Source organism: Dipodomys spectabilis, unplaced genomic scaffold (genome assembly GCF_019054845.1).
Source record: "Dipodomys spectabilis isolate Male_0828 unplaced genomic scaffold, ASM1905484v1 ptg000032l, whole genome shotgun sequence".
NCBI classification, from domain to species: Eukaryota; Metazoa; Chordata; class Mammalia; order Rodentia; family Heteromyidae; genus Dipodomys; species Dipodomys spectabilis.
The window spans coordinates 1,776,404-1,799,408 of record NW_024870709.1 but is presented as its reverse complement, the minus strand read 5'-3'; the positions used below and the strand labels follow the sequence as shown (position 1 = coordinate 1,799,408).

General features: G+C 40.7%; 1 protein-coding gene across 1 annotated transcript in view; it reads right to left on the bottom strand.

Moving 5' to 3' along the window:
• Ltn1 (listerin E3 ubiquitin protein ligase 1) overlaps positions 1 to 22,814 on the bottom strand; it is a 48,942-nt gene extending 26,128 nt beyond the window's left edge. Inside the window, exons 1-11 of the mRNA XM_042676847.1 lie at positions 22,727 to 22,814; positions 18,879 to 19,082; positions 15,773 to 15,871; positions 13,958 to 14,188; positions 11,114 to 11,166; positions 9,826 to 10,006; positions 7,826 to 7,999; positions 6,877 to 7,067; positions 5,636 to 5,771; positions 3,655 to 4,464; positions 2,684 to 2,725 (exon numbers count right to left, since the gene is read on the bottom strand). Coding sequence (XP_042532781.1) covers positions 2,684 to 2,725; positions 3,655 to 4,464; positions 5,636 to 5,771; positions 6,877 to 7,067; positions 7,826 to 7,999; positions 9,826 to 10,006; positions 11,114 to 11,166; positions 13,958 to 14,188; positions 15,773 to 15,871; positions 18,879 to 19,082; positions 22,727 to 22,768 — 2,163 coding nt within the window. The 5' untranslated portion in view covers positions 22,769 to 22,814. The remainder of the gene's footprint in view (positions 1 to 2,683; positions 2,726 to 3,654; positions 4,465 to 5,635; positions 5,772 to 6,876; positions 7,068 to 7,825; positions 8,000 to 9,825; positions 10,007 to 11,113; positions 11,167 to 13,957; positions 14,189 to 15,772; positions 15,872 to 18,878; positions 19,083 to 22,726) is intronic.
• Between the last annotated feature and the right edge of the window lie 191 nt (positions 22,815 to 23,005).

Sequence of the window (23,005 nt, the reverse complement as noted above, 5' to 3'; positions counted from 1 at the left end):
TTTTATCTGTGTATATCTTGTCATGCCAATGAGACTGTAAATTCCTTGAAAGCAGAGACTGTCTTAAACTACAATATGTGCTACAGCACTGTAGATATGCTCAATGGATAAGGAATGAACTTTGAAGATATACTGATAAGCATTGCATCTATTATGTTTTTGTTCATTAATTTTTCTAAAATTAAAAAACAATTAGTGTATGACAAAGGCAAATCATATCAATATCAATGATGGGACTTATTGGACTTATTATCCCAAATACTGTGCAACAGAGTTACAAGGGCCAGAAATCTGACAGCAGCTTATTTATTTTCATTGAGTGGGGCAGGAAGGAAAACTTATAAATCAACCCCCAAAAGCATGTTGATCCATGTTCCCAGAGCTTCTTTTGCTTTTAAGGCTGAGAAGAAAGGAATTTGCAACTTGTTCATTTCAAAGCAATCTGGAAAAAAAGAAATCCAAGTACGGATTGGGTAGTGCCTGAAAAACTGCTTATCTTTTCACTTAAAAAAAGTATAAGTAATCACAGCTTATATGTTATGTTAGGCCAAGCTTTACAATTAAACAGCCTGTGACCTTAGACAAATCTCTTAACCAAACTAAAACTATTTCTTCAGTTGTAAACTAAAAAGATTAACTCTCAGAAACCCTAAAGTCTTGTTACTAGTTCCAGAATTCTGGTATTCGAGATTAGTTTAAATAAATTGACTTTAGAGGTTTTGCTCATAAAGAATTAGGCCTCATAAACTATGAAAAATTACTTTAAGAGTTTAGAAGTATAGAAAGATTTCCTAAAGCAGTTTACCAAATGAAACCAATCTGTTCTGTAGAACTCTAGTAAAGAAAAGTTTTGGAAGCCGGGAGCCAGTGGCTCACATCTGTAATCCTAGCTACTCAGGAGGCTGAAATATGAGGATCATGGTTCAAAGCCAACCTGGGCAGAAAAGTCTGTGAGACTCTTATCTCCAATAAACCACTAGTGGCTCAAGTGGTAGAGTGCTGGCCTTGAGCTAAAGAGCGCAGGGACAGCGCCCAAGCCCAGAGTTCAAGCCCCATGACCAAAAGAAAAATAAAAAATAAATAAAAAAAGCTTTTGAATGTCTCTCATGTTAGATCAACTTCTCAATTCACAAACATATCTACTGAGTATATAAGCAGTTATGAGCAGATAGGGTAGCTATTAAGTTATAGAGCAGAGGAAGCAAATACCTAGGAACTTCAAACTTAGCACAGGAAGAAGAAACTCTTCTAAGCAGACATGAGTACCTGTATTCCTTGAGAATATGAATTAAGTGTGAAATGAACATATCAGCTTATCAAATTACTGCCCTCCCATGCCATTTTTCAAGGAGCTATCTGAAAATATGGGAAGAAGGGCATTGGATAAACTTGGTAAACTCATGCAATGGTGTGCCTGACAAATTATATTTCTCATGCTGAATAATAAAAAGTAATATTCTGCATTTATTTTCTAAAAGTAGACTATCGAAGAAAAGGGGAAGTTATTGTTTAATGAACATAGTTTTTTGTTTTTTGTTGTTTTTTTTTTGGGGGGGGGTCTGGTCGTGGGTCCTGAACTCTGGGCCTGGGTGCTGTCCCTCAGCTCTTCAGCTCAAGGCTAGCACTCTTAACACCTGAGCCACAGCACCACTTTTGGCTTTTTTCTTTTTGCTTATGTGGTGCTGAGGAATCGAACCCAGGGCCTCAGGCATGCAAGGCAAGCGCTCTACCACTGAGCCACCTTCCCAGTCCCTGAACATAGTTTTAAAGTGTTGTTTTAATTGGGGGCGGGGAGGAGGCCTAGAGACTCACATATACTAATCAAGTGTTCTGAATAAGCTACAACATAGACTACAGTTTCAATTTTTCAAGATGAAAAAATTCTGGAGGAAAGAGTTTTGTAAGAATGTGAATATATGTATCACTGAGCTGCATGTTCAGAAATGGTTAGAAGGGAAGTAGGGTAAAATTCAGCAGAATTCTTGCCTAGCATATATAGAAGGCCCTGGCTTTTCAAGCATCAAAGAATAAAAAAATAAAACCAGATAAAAGTGTAAGTTTTTTAAACAATAGAACAAATTTTCAAATTAAAAACATATCTATGTAAAACTGAAAAGAAAAAATATTGTACAAAACAGTAAAAATTTTAAGTATAACGTTTCTATAGTTGGAAACATTATGTTATCAATGTCATTAGGAAGGAATGCTTAAGCCACTTTAAAATTTTCTGTTATATTTATATTCATTGATTTTTTTTCATTAATTATTCATTTTCTTAGTCAAGTGTCAAATTCAAAAGCTGGAATATTTGAATTTTCCTAGAAAGTGTTCTAGAATTAGGAAAACTTTATGTGTTCTAGTCAAAGCTAGAGCTATTCAAGTAATTTCCATAGAAGTAAAAAATAATAAGAGCAGAGAAGTCTGTGCCCTGAAGATAATAAAATGTTTAACTTTTTCTATATTATATGACAGCAAAGATTTTCCAGAGCCTATTTGTTTTTCCCTGATATCTCTAACTAGAAAAACAATACTATAGGAAGACAAAGATGAATGCATTTGCAAATTAGGGGAAAAAGTTACAAAAGTAAGCAAGTTCTCAAACACACCAGACCAAAGTGTGCGAACGTGACTGTGGTTTTAATTTTTCTGTATTTATAAACACAAAAAGAAAACCTTATGATACCTTTTCAATAACCTGAAGAAGAGAAGTCCATTCTAGGTCCTCCTAAAAGAAGAAAGAAAGTTAGAACCAATTTGCTAGAATGAAGAGCAAAACTTAAAAACTTAAAGAATAAATAAACTTTGTAAATAATCCAAAACTAAGTTTTAGCTAGCCCAACCTTAAAATATATGGATTGGCAGGTACTGGTGGCTCATGTCTGTACTCTTTGCTACTCAGGAGGCTGAGATCTGAGGATCAAGGTTTGAAGCCAGACAAGGCAGGAAAGTCTACAAGACTTTTTGTTGGTGGTGGAGGTGGTGGTCATGGGGCTTAACTCAGGGTCTAGGCAGTATCCCTGAGCTCTTCTGCTCAGGTGTTTATAGCAGTCTACCTCTTTGAGCCACTGGCTCCACTTTCCTGCCCAGGGTTGGCTTTGAACTATGATCCTCAGATCTTAGCCTCCCGAGTAGTTATTATTACAGGTATGAGCCACAAGTGCCCAGTGACACTACTAAAAAGCTGAGAAACAGAGTTGTGGCTCAAGTGGTAGAGCACCAGTCTTGAGCAAAAAACTCAGACAATGCCTAGTCCCTAAATTTGAGCTTCAGGACCAACACATGCACATGTGCACACCCATGCATGTTCTGGTTCTGGGGCTTGAACTCAAGCCCTGGGAGCTGCCTCTCAACTTTTGTCCTACACTTAGCACTCTACCTCTTGAACAACAGCTCCACTTCTGGCTTTCTGGTAGTTAACTGGAGATAAAAATCTCCCGTTCTGCATGGTTTTGAACCATGATCCTCAGATCTCAGCCTCCTGAATAGCTAAGATTACAGGCGTGAATCACCAGTGGCAGCAATCCTTTGTCATCTTGGAACTGATGAACATCTACTCAGAAGTCTCATAGTTAAGAATCCAAAAATAAGTCCCAGGCCGACTTATTAGTATCGCCTATCATTTAAATAATTTTTAAAGTTATACAACAGTAATACCTTGGTTATATCATCCAAGATCTCCTTTCTTTCTGCATCGCTGTCACAGCAACGAAGAGCACTATATAAAATGTCCACCAGGAAACTGACATCCTTTCTTGGACCTTCATCAAGCCAACCTATTACTTTACGGTACAAAAACTGTACCGCAGGATTTTTCTGAGCAAGTTTGGTTATTTCAAGGGGTTTGGCTTTGATAATATTCTCTTCTTCATCAGCAAGGAGCACTTTAAATAGTTGGCTTGAAGCGAAAGAGTCAAGTAGAGTAGAAAGGAACTGTAGATGTTGTTCTGACTTGTGTTCATTGATGTAATTAATACTCAGCTCTGCAAGTTTACAGACTAAGTCTTCCAAAGGTTTCTTCCTTAAAGGTGACACAATGTCTGAAGAACTACTAGTGAGGCAAGAGTCAGCCACTAACTCAGAGCCTTCATTGTTCTCCCCTTCAGAAGATGGGCATTTGTCATTCTCCTGAATAACTTCAGCAATCTCATCAGCAAATCTAACCTTACCATTTTTTTTCTTATTTGACTTCAGTGAGCTCTTTGGCTTCTGAAGGACCTGTAAGAGGTTAGATACACTCAAAATGCTTTTAACATCAACTTCTGGCTCATTGACTTTCTCCACACAGATATCAGACAGTCTTTCCCAGAAATTCAGAAGTACATTTTCCAAATTATAAGACTTTTTATCATCTTTCTCCATGTCTGCTTTAGCTTCCCAGGAAGTAATAGTTTCAGCTAGATGATTAAATAGTGGCTCATGTTGCAATCCTGGGTCTTTGAGAACTTTATCAATAAAAGGAATCAACTGAAAGGGAAAAAAAAAAAATCAGTTTTTAAGAGAAACACATTTGATAATATTTGAAAAACATAACTTTTTTCCTAGGACTTATTAAATGTTCATTCAAAGACAATTTTGTCATACAAAGAGCTTAAATATTTCACTACATTCCACTTGAATTACTTATTACTTTTTAATGTTATCACTGACCATACTTCATGATCCAGTTTTTTCTAGACTTTTTTTTGTTTTTCTGTCTTAATTAAAAGGCACACCTAACACATTAACCAAGAAATGAGAACTTTTTTTTCCTGAAATCACAATAGTAAATTAACTATCTAAAATACGGGCTTCTATAATCTCACTAACTTCATATTATAAGAAACCTAAGCCGGGAGCTAGTGGCTTATGCTTATAATCCTACCAGGAAAGTCTGTGAGAGTATTATCTCTAATATACCAGCAAAAAGCCAGACATGGAGCTGTAGTTTCAGCCTTGAGTGAAAAACCTAAGGAACAGCACCCACCTCCTGATTTCAAGCCCCAGTACTGGCAGGAAAAGGGGAAGGGCAAAAGCCAGCAAGCCTACACCAGTTCCTGTCTCATTCCTGGATCTAAAAGCAAAACCCATATGGTCAAAAAAGGATGTACAAAAAGCATTTTAAGCTGGGCGTTGGTGGCTCACACCTGTAATCCTATCTACTCAGGAGGCTGAGATCTGAGGATCAGGGCCAGCCAGTCATGAGACTCTTATCTCCAATAAACTACTCATAAAACCGGAAGTGGCTCTGTAACTCAATGGTAGAGCTCTTGCCTTGAGTTGAAAAGCTGAGGTACAGTGCCCAGGCCTAGAGTTCAAGCCCCACAACCACAAAAAAAAAAAAAAAAAGCATTTTAGAAGTAATAAGATGTTTGCTGCAGAATTTAAGTTTAATACTAACATATCTTCCAAGATCTGTTTATACTACCTCTCTCAAAAAGTCTTCAATTCCAGAGACTTAGATATATTTGATGAGTCTTATGACTAGCCTACAGATTATCATATTACACTAGCAACTGATGACATTATTCAATTTGAAATTATAAAAATGAATTTTTTACATAGAAGGCTAACTACCACAAATGGCAACAAGACACAAGGAACTTAATTGGTCACAGTCAGTGTGCAAAGGCCCAGGTAACTTTCCCATCATAAGTACCTGGTCATTGACGAGCATCTTTTCCATCTCTTCCTCACCTAAGTTTTGTTGCATTATAAAACGTAAGCACTCAAAAAAGGCAGTTATTACTGCTGAGCACTCAGAACAGCTTGTTTTCATTCTATCTGTTGACAGCCTACAAGATAATGACTGTGTATTACTCTCATGAAGAAAATGAGAACTCAGAATCACCAAAATAAAGTTACTGAAAAACCAAAGGATAACTTAAAAAAAAATCTTAAACACTAATGAGTAAATCACATACAGCCAGTGAGAACATAAATATAAAAGAGAAAAAAAAAATTTTCAAAAACATGTTAGTAAAAGGTAAGATTCACGTTCTTTTAATAAGATTCACTTCCTTTTAATGAGTCTATTCACATATAAATATAAAAGACATGAGTAAAATTATATATATATATAGTTGTTTTTGTTTTGTTTTTGCCAGTCCTGGGGCTTGAACTCAGGGCCTAGGCACTGTCCCTGAGCTTCTTTTTGCTCAAGGCTAGCACTCCAACACTTGAGCCAAAGCCCACTTCTGGCTTTTTCTGTGTATGTGGTACTGAGGAATCAAACCCAGGGCTGCATGCATGCTAGGCAAGCACTCTACCACTAAGCCACATTCTCAGCCCATATATGGCTGTTCAACAAAAAATTATTTCAGTCCATATGTAGAACGTAATAAAAATAGTTTTACTAATGAGTTTTTAAACAATGCCATTTGGGGCTGGTAGTGTGGCTTAGTGGTAGAGTGCTTGCCTAGCATTCATAAAGGCCTGGGTACGATTCCTCAGTACCACATAAAAAGAAAAAGCTAGAAATAGTGCTGTGGCTCAAGTGATACAATACTAACTTTGATCAAAAAAGCTCAGGGACAGTGCCCAGGTCCTGAATTCAAGCCCCAGGACTGTTAAAAAATAAAAATTAAAAAAAAAAATTCAACTTTAAGGAACTCTTGATGAACTTTATTAGCTCATTATCTGCATTTTAGCTATAAATATAAAAATCATAGCCCATTTGAAAAATGGGCTATGATTCTTATCTTCAAATAGGAACTTAACCCCATTTATCTAGCTTCTTGCTACACAAACTATGACAATATTCAAAGAAGAAAAAAAAAGAAATTTCTCTGAAAATACTCCCACAAACAATTTGGGAGTGATTCAAATAAGAAAGACAACAATGAGAATGAAAACAGAAAAAAAACATGTCTTTAAATAAACACAATTTGAATTGCTTACCCTGCAACTAGAGAGGTGAGGAAATTTTTAAAGAAATCCAGCTTTGGGTCTGTGATGGACTGAGGGAGTTTGCTGATAAATGGCAAAAGGTAAGGATATATGACAGTAGCTAGGCCTCGACCACCTTCACGAACCACAGTTGAAAGTTTGGGAAAAACACTTTTTTTTGCATTTACATGAAGCCAACAATCCTATCCAAAGAAAAGATTAAAACAGTAATAAAGATTATAAAACATACTTTTCCCAATTTAGAAAGAATACACACTGGCTTTAAAAAACAAAAATCCAGTATTTTATGAAGCTAAAAATCTGTCATTAAAACTGTAAAGTTACAAATGTTACCCAAGAATTGTGCCAAACACATGAAATCGTATATTCGTTATATATTATATATATTATACATATATTATATATACGTTGAGTAGAAATAATTATTTAATCCAACAGAGGCTGGATATGATAACTCATGCTTACTGACCCCAGTTATTCAGAGGCAGAGGTGGGAAGACCCAAAGTTCAAAGATAACCGTGGGAAAAAGTGAAAGACCCTTCCATAAAAATAAATTGAAGCAAATTGAGATGTAGACAGGGCTCAAATGGTATTGTACTTAGCAAGCACAGAGCCCTGAGCTCAAATTCCAGTACCACATACACAAACACAAAAATAAACTTAAAAGATACTTTCTCAAGAACACAAGTTATATTGTAACTTAAATATAAGATTTAGATATATTTTCTGCAACATTATAGCACATTATTAAAAGAATAATTACTCTGACCAAATAGGAAGTATATTAAGTCAGTTTAAGAGATAAACTAAATTTGGAAAGCATTTTTGCGGTAGGTGTCAAGATAGTATAAGGGTCTCTAATATTTCTTCTAAGAGTTCTAAAATAAAACTAGGAAGACAAGTACTCTCCAATGAACTAAGTGTGCCTCTCTTACATACCTCAACCGTTGTAAGGGTGTAGAGAACAGCTTCCCAGAGAGCTGGGCAGACAATAGGGTCACTGTCATCAATGCTAAGTAGAACAGATGGGCTCACTTTAGAAGCTTCCTCTTTCATCAACTTTGGGATACGCTGGCACAAAGCAGAAACTAACTCAAAATACGCTGATCGGATCTAAAGAAAAAAATGGAGAGCTCAATTAAAACCAAGCAACATTAAAAAAATATGTATTTATGCCAGGTTCTGGTGCCCACAGGAGGCAGAGATCTGAGAATCACAGTTAAAAGCCAGCCTAGCCAGAGCAGGCAAGTCTCTGAGACTCATGTCCAAGTAACTACCAGAAAACTGGGAGTGGCTCTGTGGTTCGAAGTGTTAAGAGTACTAGTCTTGAGTAAAGAGCTCAGGGACATTGCCCAGACCCAGAGTTCAATCCCTACAACCAACAAAAACCAAATATACATACATACATACATACATACATACATATATAAAACATGGATAGTTATATACACATATGTATACGTACATGCACATATTGTATACAGATGCATATGTCTGTACATATACACGTGTATGTGTACATGCATATATATGTATACATGCATATATACATATATATGTACACATATATGTATTTATGCTCTCTAGCGAGAGCCACACTAAGCTTTTCATTAATAAAATTAAAAGTATTATAAAATACTTTAAAAAATCTAACAAATATCAAATGAGTGAAAAGATATCCAGAATTAACAATGAAAAAAATAAAGGCAAAAAGAATTCAACTTTCTCTTTGCTTGAAACAAACACAAGTCCTTTTACATAGCAGACCCCTTCATTTGGGGCTCTAACAGAGCCAAACAAACACCAGCAGCCATAATCAACAGAAAAAAAAGGAAGTTTATCATTATGGCTTGTATATAATTATCAGTCACATACTCCATAAAAACAATACTTATATTTAAATAAACAAATATTTAAAGAAATCTGCAGGGAAAGGAATCCTAGAAATAACATAGAAGATCTGAAAAAGAGTCAACTGTAATTGTTAAACTCAAAATTAATTAATTAAAATTTAAATTTCACTTTATAGCTTAAGGACAGTATTATGGACAGAATGTGTTTTCCAAGCCAAATTGTAAGTTGAAGCTCCATTTACAAAAAGAATTTAGAAAACCCACTCAGCTCAAACAAGGCAGTATTCTTTTTATTTCACTTCACATATTATGAACAGTATACCACATTATTTGAAATTCTTATGCTTTTCTTCAGCAATTATCAGATTAAATTGCCTTTCAATGCAGTGTGGCTTATTGTGTCAAAGTACAAGAAGATTGTGAGGCACCTTATAGAGGAAATACAAGAAGGGCAAAGAAGGGCTGGGGGGTATAGCTCAGTTATAGCAGAATGCTTACTTAGAATGCACAGGAACCCAACACCACACACACACACACACACACACACACACACACAAAGTTCTTTAACACAAACAAAATGTATGTCTTGTGTTAGATAAGCCTACTTAAGGCATGAGTTCTAGTGTTCCTGGCTATGAATTCAATATTGATAAACCAACTTAAATGGAAACGAAGTTCACAAGAAATATTATGATCAAAGGCTCACAGGAGCCTAACTGAATATTAGAATGATCAGCCACTGGAAGTAGAGATGAGGAAAGAAGAACAAATGCAAAAAAAATGCATTAAGTGAAAAAAGCCTTGTATATACTAACAATTTCAAGGTAGCATAAACAAAGAAATACAGTAATTCAACTCAGAATCTGAGAACCAAATTTTGGGAAAACTGGAGTAGAGGATGAAGTTTCAAGGGTACAATGTGAACTTGGGATACATAAGGTGTTATGGTTCAATCTCCAGTAGCAAAAAGCAAAACAACTAGTAAGAAGTGATCATTTTAAATACAATTAAGGCAAAGCACATACGGAATTTAGTAAAATTAAGAGGGAAAAAATAAAGGTCTTAAAATAAAAAGAATTCAGATACCTGAGGTACATTATGTTTTCCATACTTCCAAAACTTATTCTGTGACAACAGAGACTTAAATCGCTCCTCCAGAGAATCAAGCTCATTATCAGGTAGGAGGCAAAGCAATTTCTTCAATGCCAATAAAGAACAAGTTACAACACGGTAGAATTTAGCTTCTCTTTCTTCTTCTGGAACAGTTCTTGATTTGAAAAGTAGATAAACGTTAGAATTTCAAAGAAGCCAAACCACACATGGGCACTTTTAAATTTTCGTCATTGTCTACCAGTTACTTTATTTCTGACCTTTACTCCTTTCTGTCAATCTCCCTCAAAATGTAAATTATGCAGAATTTTAATCACATATCTAGTACTAAAACAAGATGAATGTAGACAAAAAGTCAAAGCTTGAAATCAATGAACATGGGTATTTCCCTCAGTGGCATGTATTAAGGAATAAATATGAAGGTATGTTTTGATATATTCCCTCATGGGTTCTCTTTTTTTCCCCCTGTCCGTCATGAGGCTTGAACTCAGCGCATGGTCCCTGTCCCTGAGCATTTTTGTTCAACGCTAGTATTCTATCACGTTGAGCCACAGTTCCATTTCTGTTTTGCTGGTAGTTAATTGGAGATATAGTCTCATGGACTTTACTGCCCAGGCTGGCTTTGAACCACAATCCTCAGATGTCAGCCTCCTGAGTAGCTAGGATTACATATGTATGCCACCAGTACCCGGCATCAATTCTTAACAAGAGTAAATAAAAACATTTTACTATTCTTTCAATGCAAATAAAAACATTTACTAATAAAATTCAAAATAATTCCTAGTCTGAATGCAAAGGGTAAATGTATGGAAATAAAAAATTATCCTTCTCATAGAGCTGAATGAGTAGTTCCCAGATAATTTAAGTAAAATAGAAAGATAACCTGCATCAAAAAGCACTTAATAGAGCACCTGGCATGTAGCAGTGGAAATTGAAATGTCTACAAGAAATCACTACATGAACTGGGATCTAGTAGCTCACACCTGTACATCCTAGCTTCTAAAGAGACTAAGATCTGAGGACCACAGTTCAAAGCCAGCCCAAGCAGGAAAGTCCCTGAGACTCTTATCTTCAAAAGTGGTGCTGCGGCTCCAAGTGAGAGAACATGGTAGCATTGAGTGAAAAATCTCATAGACAGCTCCAAGACCCTAAGTTCAAGTCCACGACCAACAAAAAAAAATCACCAAGTAAAAATTGACATTACATCTGATTACACATGACTGAAACAAATCCTAACATAATTTATAGAAACAATTTAACTTACTGTGGGTCGCTGAGTGTATCAGGTGTTTCTTTTAGAAGATGATCCTGCAGCACCTACAGAGTCAATGATGAACAGCTACAATTAAGTACAATCCATTTTTAAAACTCTCATTAACCTCATCTCACCTAGTGGCAAAACGCAGCAGTAATCTTATTGTGTTTCCTTTCCTATCAATCCCTAAAGTTGGTTGCTGCTGCTGGAGGAGCAGAAAACATATTTCTGCCTCATACCACCAACTCTCATCAAAAGACTGGAAGTGGCACTGTAGTTCTACCACTGTAGTGGTAGAGCACCAGCCTTGAGCAAAAAAAGCTCAAGGACAGTCCTAAATCTTAATTTTTGTCAGGTTTTTTGTTATAGTGACAAAAGGAACTGATACACACAGGCAATTTAAGCACATTTTGTACATGAAAATAAATGAATCTAGGGCTGGGAAGGTGGCTCAGTGGTAGAGTGCTTGTCTTGCATGCTTAAGGCCCTGGGTTCGATTCCTCAGCACCACATAAGCAAAAAGAAAATAAAGCCGGAAGTGACGCTGTGGCTCAAGTGGTAGAGCGCTAGCCTTGAGCTGAAGAGCTGAGGGACAGTGCCCAGGCCCAGAATTCAGGCCCACGACTGGACCCAAAATAAATAAATAAATAAATGAATGAATCTAAAAGTGGAGCTGTAGCTCAAAGTGGTAGAGTGCTACCCTTGAGTGAAAAATCTCAAGTTCAAACCCCAAGTTCAAGCCCCATACCCACAAGAAAATTAAAAAAATTAAAAATAGCCTGGCACTGGTGGCTCATGCTTGAGCAAATGAAGCTCAGAGATAGCACCCAGACCTTGAGTTCAAGCCCCAGGACCAGCAAAAGATAAAAAATTAAAAAAAAAAATAATCCTTACGAGAACTCCATGAAGTTTGCTGCTTCCTGCTTTACAGATCAGGAAATGGAGGTACAGCAATATGTCTGTTGTCATACACTTAAATAGCCGCAGAACTCAATGGTTTCATACATTGTCTACATATAATAATAATATTTATAATGATATTTTCATAATCATTTTTATACTGCCTCAATAATTTGATTTCACCTGATAAAATTCAACTCCAACAGCTATAATAACCCTGTGACACAAACAATTTAAAAAAATAAACTGAAAGCTGGGTGCCGGTAGCTCATGCCTTTAATCCTAGCTACTCAGGAGGCTGAGATCTGAGGATCATGGTTCAAAGCCAACCTAGGCAGGAAAGTCCATGAGACTCTTATTTCCAATAAGCCACTAGAAAACCAAAAGTGGTGCTGTAGTTCAAGCAGTAGAGGGCTCGCCTTGAGCTGAAGAGCTGAGGGACAGTGCCCAGGCCCCACAACTGACAAAAAGACAAAAAAAAAAAAAAAAAAGAAATTGAAACTACCTACATGTTCAATAACTAGTAATTCACTTACAACAAAAAACCCATGTTTTTTTCCTAAAGAGCTATGAATAACAAAATTAATTGCCTCAAAACATTTTCTAAAGCTCTTACTTTCAAATGCATAACATTTCACTCTGATACTACTGAATCACCTTTTGCTTCTGTTTTTGTGCTGGTCCTGGGGCTTGAATTCAAGGCCTCAGCACTGTCCATAAGCATTTGTGCTCAAGGCTAGTGCCCTACTAGAGCTCTATTTCCAACTTTTTTGGTAGTTCATTGGAGATAAGAATCTTACCAACTCTCCTGCCTGCTCTGGCTTTAAAGCACGATCCTCAGATCTCAGCCTCCTGTGTAGCTAGGATTATAGGCATGAGCCATCAGTGCCCAGTTACCTTTTATTTTTAAATCAATTGATGGGTTACAGAACTTCTTTTACAAACATCAAAAATATACGTACTCTGTCTGTAGAAATGAAGGATGGAAAGCCTAAATGGAAAACTATGTAGAAATGAAGGATGGAAAGCCTAAATGGAAAACTAGAGCCAATTAATACGTTGGGAAGGAGGTGGGAGAAAGTTCTGGGTGAAGAGTCCAAACAGGTAAGGAAGGATCAGATTGGCCAGGCCTTAAAAGACAAGGTAAGAAATCTGATTTTGAGCTGGGTGCAGTAGCCAGCCCTAACTATTCAGGAGGATGAGATCTGAGGTCTGCAGTTTGAAGCCAGCCCAGGCAAAAAAGTATGTGAAACTCTTATCACCAATTAACCAGCCAAAAGGTAGTAGTGGAAGTAGAGCTATGGCTCAAGTGGTAGAGCCCTAGCCTTGAGAAAAAAAAAAAAGCTCAGGGATAGCACCTAGGCCCAGAGTTCAAGTCCCAGGATATACAAACACACAAAAGGTTAAAAGTGGAAATGTGTCTCCAGTAATAAAGCAGGGGACTTGAAAGGAAAAAGGCAAGTAAGAGCTCTAATTTCAAGCTCTAAATTCAATCCCCAGTACCAATACACCCATACACATACACCCCAAACATGACATTCTTTATGGTAACAAATCACAAATGTCAGTAGAGCAATTCTTTGAGTTCTGTGAGATATTCTAGCAAATCGATTGAACATAGGAGGGGATCTGAGAACCCCAGTGTGTAAGCAGTCAGACAGAAGTTACAAAGGCCAGGATTTGGAACTTAGTTTGCAGTGGAAGCAATGTGGATCATGAGCCAACATCTTGAGGCCTCTAGCACTTCCTGCAGGTAGTGTTAGAACTGAATAAAATCAGAGGTCACGTAGCTGCTGCAGAGAAATCACTAAGCCTCTTGAGGTGTTGACTGAGGTATACAAATAGAGTACAAAACAACTTATTTTTTCCTGACACAAAACCAGAGAGATATTATGTCTTATGTCCCTGAAATAATTAAGGAAACATAGATACATAATAGTTCCAAAAACTTACACTTGCAATTTCATCTTTACAAAATGCTATGGCTTCTGGTTGTTTGCTTGGAGGAAAAGCAGCTTCAAATGCATCTTTTGCTGCAAGTGCAGCTGGTGCATATGTATCACACTGAGCCATGAGCCAATAGCCCATTAAGCTTTTTAAATAGGGAGCCAAGTGTTTCTTTACTTTAAGGATAAGTTTTTCAAAAGCTTGCTGTGTGGCTTCTCGAACACGGCGGTCATGATCCTGTTGAAAATATAAATGTGGCTTAAAAACAAATATCAAAATTTCTAGGTATACCCTAATGACTCAATAACAAGAATTTACCTACACACAGAGCTATACTAATGTCAATCTTTAAGGGGTTCTGGATGGAATTCAGTGATAGCGCACCTGTTTCTCATGCATTAGACCTTGAGTTCAATCTCAAGCACCAAAAAGAATTGTTTTGAAATATTGAGAATACAGATTTGAGAGGGCTCATTGCTATCTTGTTTTCAAATCAGTACTGGGAGAGAGCAAGGAAAGGGGGGTAACATTGTCCAAAAGGAAATGTACTCATTACCTGACTTATGTAACTGAAACCCCTTTGTAATCACCTTTATAGTAACAATCTTTTTAAATAAGAAAAAAAAAAATCAGATATCAGGTGAAATAACTCTCCCTTTTCACCTTTTCCAAAGATACTGTATTCAAGACAGGCTCAAATCTAGACTTTAATTATAAGGAACTCATTCTTGCTCTTCAACAATAAACATATAAAAGAATAAAGTAACTTCTAAAATTCCTTACGACTGAAAAGTATTGGGATTATTATTATTATTTTGTTGTTGTTGTTGTCAGTCATGGGGTTTGAACTCTGGGGGCTGGGCACTGTCCCTGAGCTCTTCAGCTCAAGGCTGGTGCTCTACCACTTGAGCCACAGCACTACTTCTGGTGGTTAATTGGAGATAAGAGCCATAGCACTACTTCTGGTAGTTAATTGGGATAAGAGTCTCATGGACTTTCCTGCCACAAGGCTTTGAACCATGATCCTCAGAACTCAGCCTTCTAAGTAGCTAGGATTACAGGCAGGAGCCATCAGGGGCCCATCCAAGGATGAATCTTTAATAAAGGACTAACTTCTTTTTTTTTTTTTTGGGTCTGGTCGTGGAGCCTGAACTCTGGGCCTGGCCCTGTCCCTCAGCTCTTCAGCTCAAGGCTAGCGCTCTACCACTTGAGCCACAGCGCCACTTCCGGCTTTTTCTGCTTATGTGGTGCTGAGGAATCGAACCCAGGGCCTCAGGCATGCAAGGCAAGCGCTCTACCACTGAGCCATCTTCCCAACCCCAAAGGACTAACTTCTATACTTTCTTGGTGCTTGTCCTGAGGATTGACCTCAGGCCCAGAACACTGTCCCTAAGATTTCTTTTTCCTCAAGGCTAGTGCTCTACCACTTGAACCACAGCTTCATTTCCAGCTTTCTGGTGGTTAACTAGAAATAGGAGTCTCACTTGCATCTGCCCAGGATGGTTTCAAACCACAATTCTGAGATCTCAACCTCCTGAGCAGCTAGAATTATAGTAGGCTCACTAGCTCTTATTTTTAAGACAGAGACTCACTGTATAATCCAAGCTGGCCTCAAACTCATGACTCTCTCAGCCTCCCAAGTCCAGCAAAACTTAAGTTTTGAAAATACATATCCTATATATACATTCTTTACAATTCAACATGGTCCAATACACATAACAATGCTGACATAACACTGCATAGCCTAAACTTAACAATTTCTAAGATTATAACCAAAAAAGCTCACAACTGAAATAACCTAGTGAAAGTCGTCATACTTACAAGTGAAATTTTGCAGAAAATTCTTGGCCAATAGGGAAGAACTCCTTTCACAATTTCTGTGTCTCTATCTGAACACATGGTTCCAAATTCCTGCATTGCCTAAAAAAATTATTAACATCATTCATGAATAACAGCCATCATGTTTGTGCATGGTTATTTTTATTGTGTTCTGGAAGCTTAGTCTATTTTATATAACAAGAAAATACATTATTTCTTTCTGTGCTATTTAGAAAAAGTATAAAGAATTGTTTCACAATCTATGATAGTAGAAACTTTTCAGTTTTTTGTTTTTTTTTTCTTTTGAGCCAGTCTTGAATTCATGGCCTAGGCACTGTCCCTGAGCTTTCTTTTGCTCAAGGATAGCACTCTACCACTTGAGCCACAGCACCACTTCTGGTTTTTCTGTTTGTGTGGTACTGAGGAATCAAACACAAGGGTTTCGTGCATGTTAGGCAAGCACTCCACCACTAAGCCACATTCCCAGCCCTCAGCTTTATTTACTTATTTATTTTTGGTCAGCCACGGGGCCTGAACTCTGGGCTTGTGCACTGTCCCTCAGCTCTTCAGCTCAAGGCTAGTGCTCTACCACTTGAGCCATAGGACCACCTCTGGCTTTTTCTGCTTAAGTGGTGCTGAGGAATCAAACACAGGGTCCCCTGCATGCAAGGCAAGCACTCTAACACTGAGTTATCTTCCAAGCCCCAGTTTTATTTTTTTAATTAAACATATACAAATATAAGCAATTTAATATTTCAGTGTTGAACCAGATGCCGTTGGCTCATGCCGTAATCCTAGTTACTCAGGAGGCTGAAATCTGAGGATTGTGGTTCAGCCAGTGTGAGCAAGAAAGTGGAAAGGCTCTTATCTCCACCTACTCACCAAAAATGGTAGAATAGAGCTGTGGCTCAAGTGGCAGAGTGCTGATATTGAGCAAAAATGCTCAGGGAGCTAGGCACTGGTGTCGCACACCCCTAATCCCAGCTAATCAGGACGTTGAGATCTGAGGATTGTGGTTTGAAGCCAGCTGGGGCAGGAAAGTCCATGAGACTCATCTTTAATAAACCACCAGAAAAAAACCGAAGTGTTCTATGGCTCAAAGTGGTAGTATACTAGCCTTGAGCAAAAAAGCTCAGGAAAAGTGCCCAGGCCATGAGGTCAAGCCTCAGGACCAACACAGACAGACAGACAGACACACACACACACACACACAATTTTGAGGTCAAGCCTCAGGACCAACACACACACACACACACACAATTTTAATGTTGAACTGGATGGGGTGACATACATCTCTACTCTGAACTACTTAAGAGACTCAAAGAAAGGATTGCTGAGCCTAGGACTTCCAGATTAATTTATGCAACATAGAGAAATACCTCAAAAAAATTCAGATTATCCCTCCCACAGTATAACCCCTGCTTTCACTGTATTTGATGTTGGTATAATTTGTGGAGGGGAAGGGGAAAAACAAATCGTTTAAATAGGGATACAGGTGGACCCATTGCAACAATGAGATGTACAAGTAGTTATGTCAAAAACAAATTGGTGCGGGGGGGGGGGGGGGGGGGGAAGAGGGCGGGGATTGGGGGGGGGGGAGAGGATGGGAAGGGATGGGAAGGGGAAACAAAGGAGGAGGCTACAAAGCTTGATAAGAAATGTACTCATTATCTTGCCCATGTAATTGTAGCCCCTCTGTACAGTATTTTCACAATAAAAAAAAAAATTCAGATTACATTCTCTGCTAAAAAAAAAATGTTCAGTTAAAATTACAAGTAGTTCCTTGCAGAGCTTCTGCCTGGCAAAGGACATAGCAAGCAAGATTGGGAGCTCTTCACTAGCCATACAATGGACAAGGGTCTCATATCTAAAATATACTTAAAACTCAAAAAATTAAATCCCCCAACAACAAATCCTCAAAGAAAAAACCGCCCAATTAATAAGTGGGCTAAAGACTTAAAGAGAAACTTCTCTGAAGAGAAAATAAGAATGGCAAATAGACACATGAAGAAATGTTCAATTTCTCTAGCCATAAAAGACATGCAAATCAAAACAACATTGAGATTCCACCTCACCCCAGTTAGAATGGCTATAATCAAGAAATATAATAACAACAAATGTTGGAGGGGATGTGGCCAAAAGGGAACCCTACTGCGTTGTTGGTGGGAATGTAAACTTGTTTAACTATTTTGGAAAGCAGTATAGAGGGTCCTCAAAAGAATGACTACACATAGAGATCCCCTATGACCCTACTTTTAGGCATTTACCCAAACGATCACAAATAAGACCATACTAAAGCTACCAGCACAACTATATTTATCGCAGCATTATTCACCATAGCTAAGATAGGAACCAACCCAGATGCCCCTAAGTAGGTGAATGGATCAAGAAAATGTGGCATACACACACACACACACACACACACACACACACACACACACACACACACACATATACACAAACACAAGGGAATTCTATGTCTCCATCAGAAAGCATGATATCGCCCATTTGATAGGAAATGGAAAGACTTGGAAAAAATTATATTAAGTGAAGTAAGCTAGACTCAAAGGTCCCATGGTTTCCCTTATCTGCAATAACTAGTATATGTCTAGGACAAGCAAAAGAGGTCAAAAGCTAAGTACATATGACCATACAGCTGATACTAAGCAAATGAACCCCAAGACAGGGACACAAGAGGTTTCATCTTTCTTGTTGTTCTTTTAAATGTACTTATAATGTACTATGTGATTTTTTTTTTTGTTTCTTTGTATGTTCATCACCCAGGGTACAACACCTGTTGTCACTGTATTTGATTCCGGTGTCCTACATCTCGTATATACATTTTTCTAATTTGGGGAGGGGAAGGGATATAATAAAATGCTGAAATAAGGATACAGGGTGACCCATTGTAACAGAGATGTACAAGACACTATGTTGACAACAAACTTAAGTGCCAACTCAATTTAAATCTATGTGTCAGAAACAAGAAGAACTGTAAAAGAAGTAATTAATGACAACTTATTGCTCATTTTTCTTCACATCAAACATGCTAATGACATTTGTTTTAACAAAAAGATAATTCTTAATCATTTGAAATAAGAAAACTTACTTTTAATTTTGTTGTAACATCTTTCTTAGAAAGTTTCCGTAGCACCATTCGGAAATCAGAATCTACGAGACTGTCTATTTCTTCAGCTCCTTGAATAGCAGGAACATAGCCCAGGTCACTGTAAGATGTTCCAAAACCAATAAAACCAGGCACAGTTCCCTGTTCTTTGGCCAGGAGTTCTGCAGCTCGGCCGCTGTTTGAAGGCTGAAAAGAAAACAGAAAATAAGCTAGAGTCCAACAAGAGCTCATAATTTTATAATTTCTTAATAATTCTCACATAACTGGAACAAACTTTTTTGTTGTTGGTCGCGGGGCTTGAACTCTGGGCCTGGGTACTGTCCCTCAGCTTTCCAGCACAAGGCTAGCACTCTATACTTGAGCCATAGTACCACTTCTGGTTTGTGAGCGGTTTATTGGAGATAAGAGTCTCATGGAATTTCCTGCCCAGGCTGGTTTTGAACTGTAATCCTCAGCCTCCTGAGTAGTTAAGATTACAGGCGTGAGCCACAGGGGCCAACTGGAACAAACTTTTTAAAAAAAATTTTGGTCATGGGGTTTGAACTCTAGGCCTGGGTGCTGTCCCTCAGTTCTTCAGCTCAAGGTTGGCGCTCTACCACTTGAGCCACAGTGCCACTTCCAGCCTTTTCTGCTTATGTGGTGCTGAGGAATCAAACCCAGGTCCTCACGCATGCAAGGAAAGCACTCTTCCACTAAGCCACCTTCCCAGCCCACGGAACAAACTTTTGACTTACTCCTTTATCCTAAGCTAATTCATCTATTGCAATATTTCCCAAGTGTCCTAATTCTGTCACCATGGACCTATCAAACATGATCTGGGGCCATTTTTTTTTGTTCCCTAAACATTAGAACAATGTTTATAAAACTGTACAGACATCCACTATTGCAATTAGTGACTCATGATACAAACAAAAAGACTCATGAAAGAAGTTTTCCAAAATTGAAATGAGATATTAAAAACCAGAGTTCATCACGTGGTAATAGTTTTCATATTTTAGGAAAGTTTATATCTGACTTTCATTTAAACTACTTATACATACAAGTTTAGTAGGTAATGATGTAAAATAATAAGTTACTTGGGCCTGATCTTTTATCTATCATTCAACAAACACTTTGACACAATCACAATATGACAGTTTTAATGACAACTTCTAGATAGAATTCCTCAGGAGTACATAACATTACTTTCCACATACTCAAGCCCAGTTATCCTCTTTGGGATAACCTTATTTTTAGACAGCTGAGCATGGGTGGATCTCTCCTGTGACGGAAATCTGAGGATTGCAGATCAAAACTAGCCTGGGCAGAAAGTCTGTGAGACTCTCATGAGGAGGGAGAGGCGGAGGAGGGGGAAGAGAAAGGAAGGGTAGGAGGAGGAAGAGGAGGAGGAGGAAAAGAAGGTGACAAAATGTTAGCATCCAATATTAATAATGAATGTACGAGTTGTCATTGTAATATTTTTACAACTTTAGCTTATATTAAGGAGCTTTCAAAAATAAAATGTTGAGGGAATTTTAAATACAAATTAAGGCATTAAGCAATGATGCAAGTAAACCATTTAGTGCAGTACTTAACAAGCGAGTATAACTGTTAATGGTATCTTCCAAAACAGACTGCAGATCTAAGAAAATGTGAAATTGAAATCAATAGAATTAACTGAAGCAGGAAAAATTGGCATGTGTAATTGGCTTATGCTTGCTAACAAAAACTTCAGTTAAAAAAAAAAAAGGACTGGGAAAGCAGTTTAGTGTTAGAGTTCTTGCCTAGCATGCATGAAGCCCTGGGTTTGATTCCTCAATACCACATAAACAGAAAAAGCCAGAAGTGATGCTGTGGTTCAAGTGGTAGAGTGCTAGACTTGAGCAAAAGAAGCTCAGGGGCAGTGCCCAGGCCAAGTTCAAACTGAAAGACTGGCCAAAAAAAAAATCCATTAGGATAAAATCATCTGCCTTCAAAACATTTCCTAGAGAAACATCACAGTAAATTATGTAGTATATTATAAGTCATAAATGCAATGGAGTAAAAGCAAAGTGAACAGAGTAAAGGACAGTCACGATTTAAAAATGGGGTGACAGTAGTGGCACTCACTGGACACTATGTTGAAAATGAACTATACAGCTTGTGAGTGGGGACAGAAGGGGAAAACTGGGAGAGGGAGAGAAGGAAGGTGGTGGCATTGTCAAAAAAGAAATGTACTCAGTACCAGACTTACAGTTACATAACCACTCTGTACATCACCTTAATAATAATAAAATACAAAACAAGAAAAAGAAACTGGGATGTCATTGTCAAGAAGCATTGTGGTCATAATCTGATTTATGCAATTGTAACCCCTTTACACAACTTCATCGTCATCACCATACACGAGGTGTTCTTCACCAGACCTGGCTGAAAATGTCTAGTGCAAAATCGGAAGCCACACAAGAGGGATTGGGAGCCTGGCAAGGCAAGGCGTGGAGAGAGGGGCCGGCGTGAGTGCAGCGAGCTGAGAAGACCGAGGCAGAGGAGGCAGAAGACGGAGAGGCAACCAGCCAGGGCATCAGCCAGGCAGACACCATCCCGGGTCCTGGGCCTTCATCCCGACGACCCTGGGAGGCTACTGAACGAAGGCCCACATCCCAGAGACCCCAGCATGGCCAACCCGCGTTCACTGCTTCCCACCCAACGCCTCCCCCGGCCCAGCCCCGGCCCAGCCCCGGCCCAGCCCCCCGGCCCAGCCCCCGGCCCAGCTCCCCGGCCCAGCCCCCGCCCCGGCCCAGCCCCGGCCCAACCCCGACCCAGCCCCGGCCCAGCCCCTCGCCCAGCTCCCCGGCCCAGCCCCGGCCCAGTCCCGGCCCAGCCCCCGCCCAGCTCCCCGGCCCAGCCCCTCGCCCAGCCCCCGGCCCAGCCTCCGCCCAGCCCCCCGCCCAGCCCCCCGGCCCAGCCCCGGCCCAGCCCCCGGCCCAGCCCCGGCCCAGCCCCCGGCCCAGCCCCCGGCCCAGCCCCGGCCCAGTCCCCGGCCCAACCCCGACCCAACCCCGGCCCAACCCCTCGCCCAGCCCCCCGCCCAGCCCCGGCCCAGCCCCCCGTCCAGCACCCCCGGCCCAGCCCCCGGCCCAGCTCCCCGGCCCAGCCCCCGGCCCAGCCCCCGGCCCAGCCCCGGCCCAGCCCCGGCCCAGCCCGGCCCAGCCCCCCGCCCAGCCCCCCGCCCAGCCCCGGCCCAGCCCCGGTCCAGCCCCGGCCCAGCCCCTCGCCCAGCCCCGGCCCAGCCCCCCGCCCAGCACCCCCGGCCCAGCCCCCCGCCCAGCACCCCCGGCCCAGCCCCGGCCCAGCCCCCGGCCCAGCCCCGGCCCAGTCCCCGGCCCAACCCCTCGCCCAGCCCCCCGCCCAGCCCCGGCCCAGCCCCCCGCCCAGCACCCCCGGCCCAGCCCCCGGCCCAGCCCCCGGCCCAGCTCCCCGGCCCAGCCCCCGGCCCAGCCCCGGCCCAGCCCCGGCCCAGCCCCCGGCCCAGCCCCCGGCCCAGCCCCCGGCCCAGCCCCGGCCCAGCCCCCGGCCCAGCCCCGGCCCAGCCCCCCGCCCAGCCCCCCGCCCCCGCCGCCCTCCTCCAGTCAGCGCTGGCAGCGAACCGTTTCTTAAGGGAAGTTCCACGTGCTCCGCGGGGTGCAGCGCGGTCGTCGCAGCCCCGCGGCATCTTGCCTCGGCTGATCCATCCCCACACCAAGTCCCCACACGGAGCTCCCGGCACCGAGGGGTCACGCCACACAGCTGCGCGCCACCACATCGAGGAGCCTAAAGGCCGCAGACACCCCCCCTCAGCCCCCGCCAGCCGACCAGCCCCCCGCAACGCTCACCCTCAGGTTGCCCTTGGTCCGCTGCTTATTCTTCCCGCCCATGGTTGAGGTGGCGGTGGTAACTCTCTTCAGCCCGGAGGTTGACACAGCCGGGCCGCTACTTCCGGTTACAACCGGAAGGGGCGTCACCGTAACAACTTTTTCCCCAACCCTCCCCTTCCACCTCCCACCTTGCCCCCCCCTTCCTGTCTCTCTACTTCCGCTCCTGCCTCCCGGCTGCGTCTCTGACCACTCACCACGGGCTACGTCATAACTCAGACCCGCCCCTAAGACTGGCGT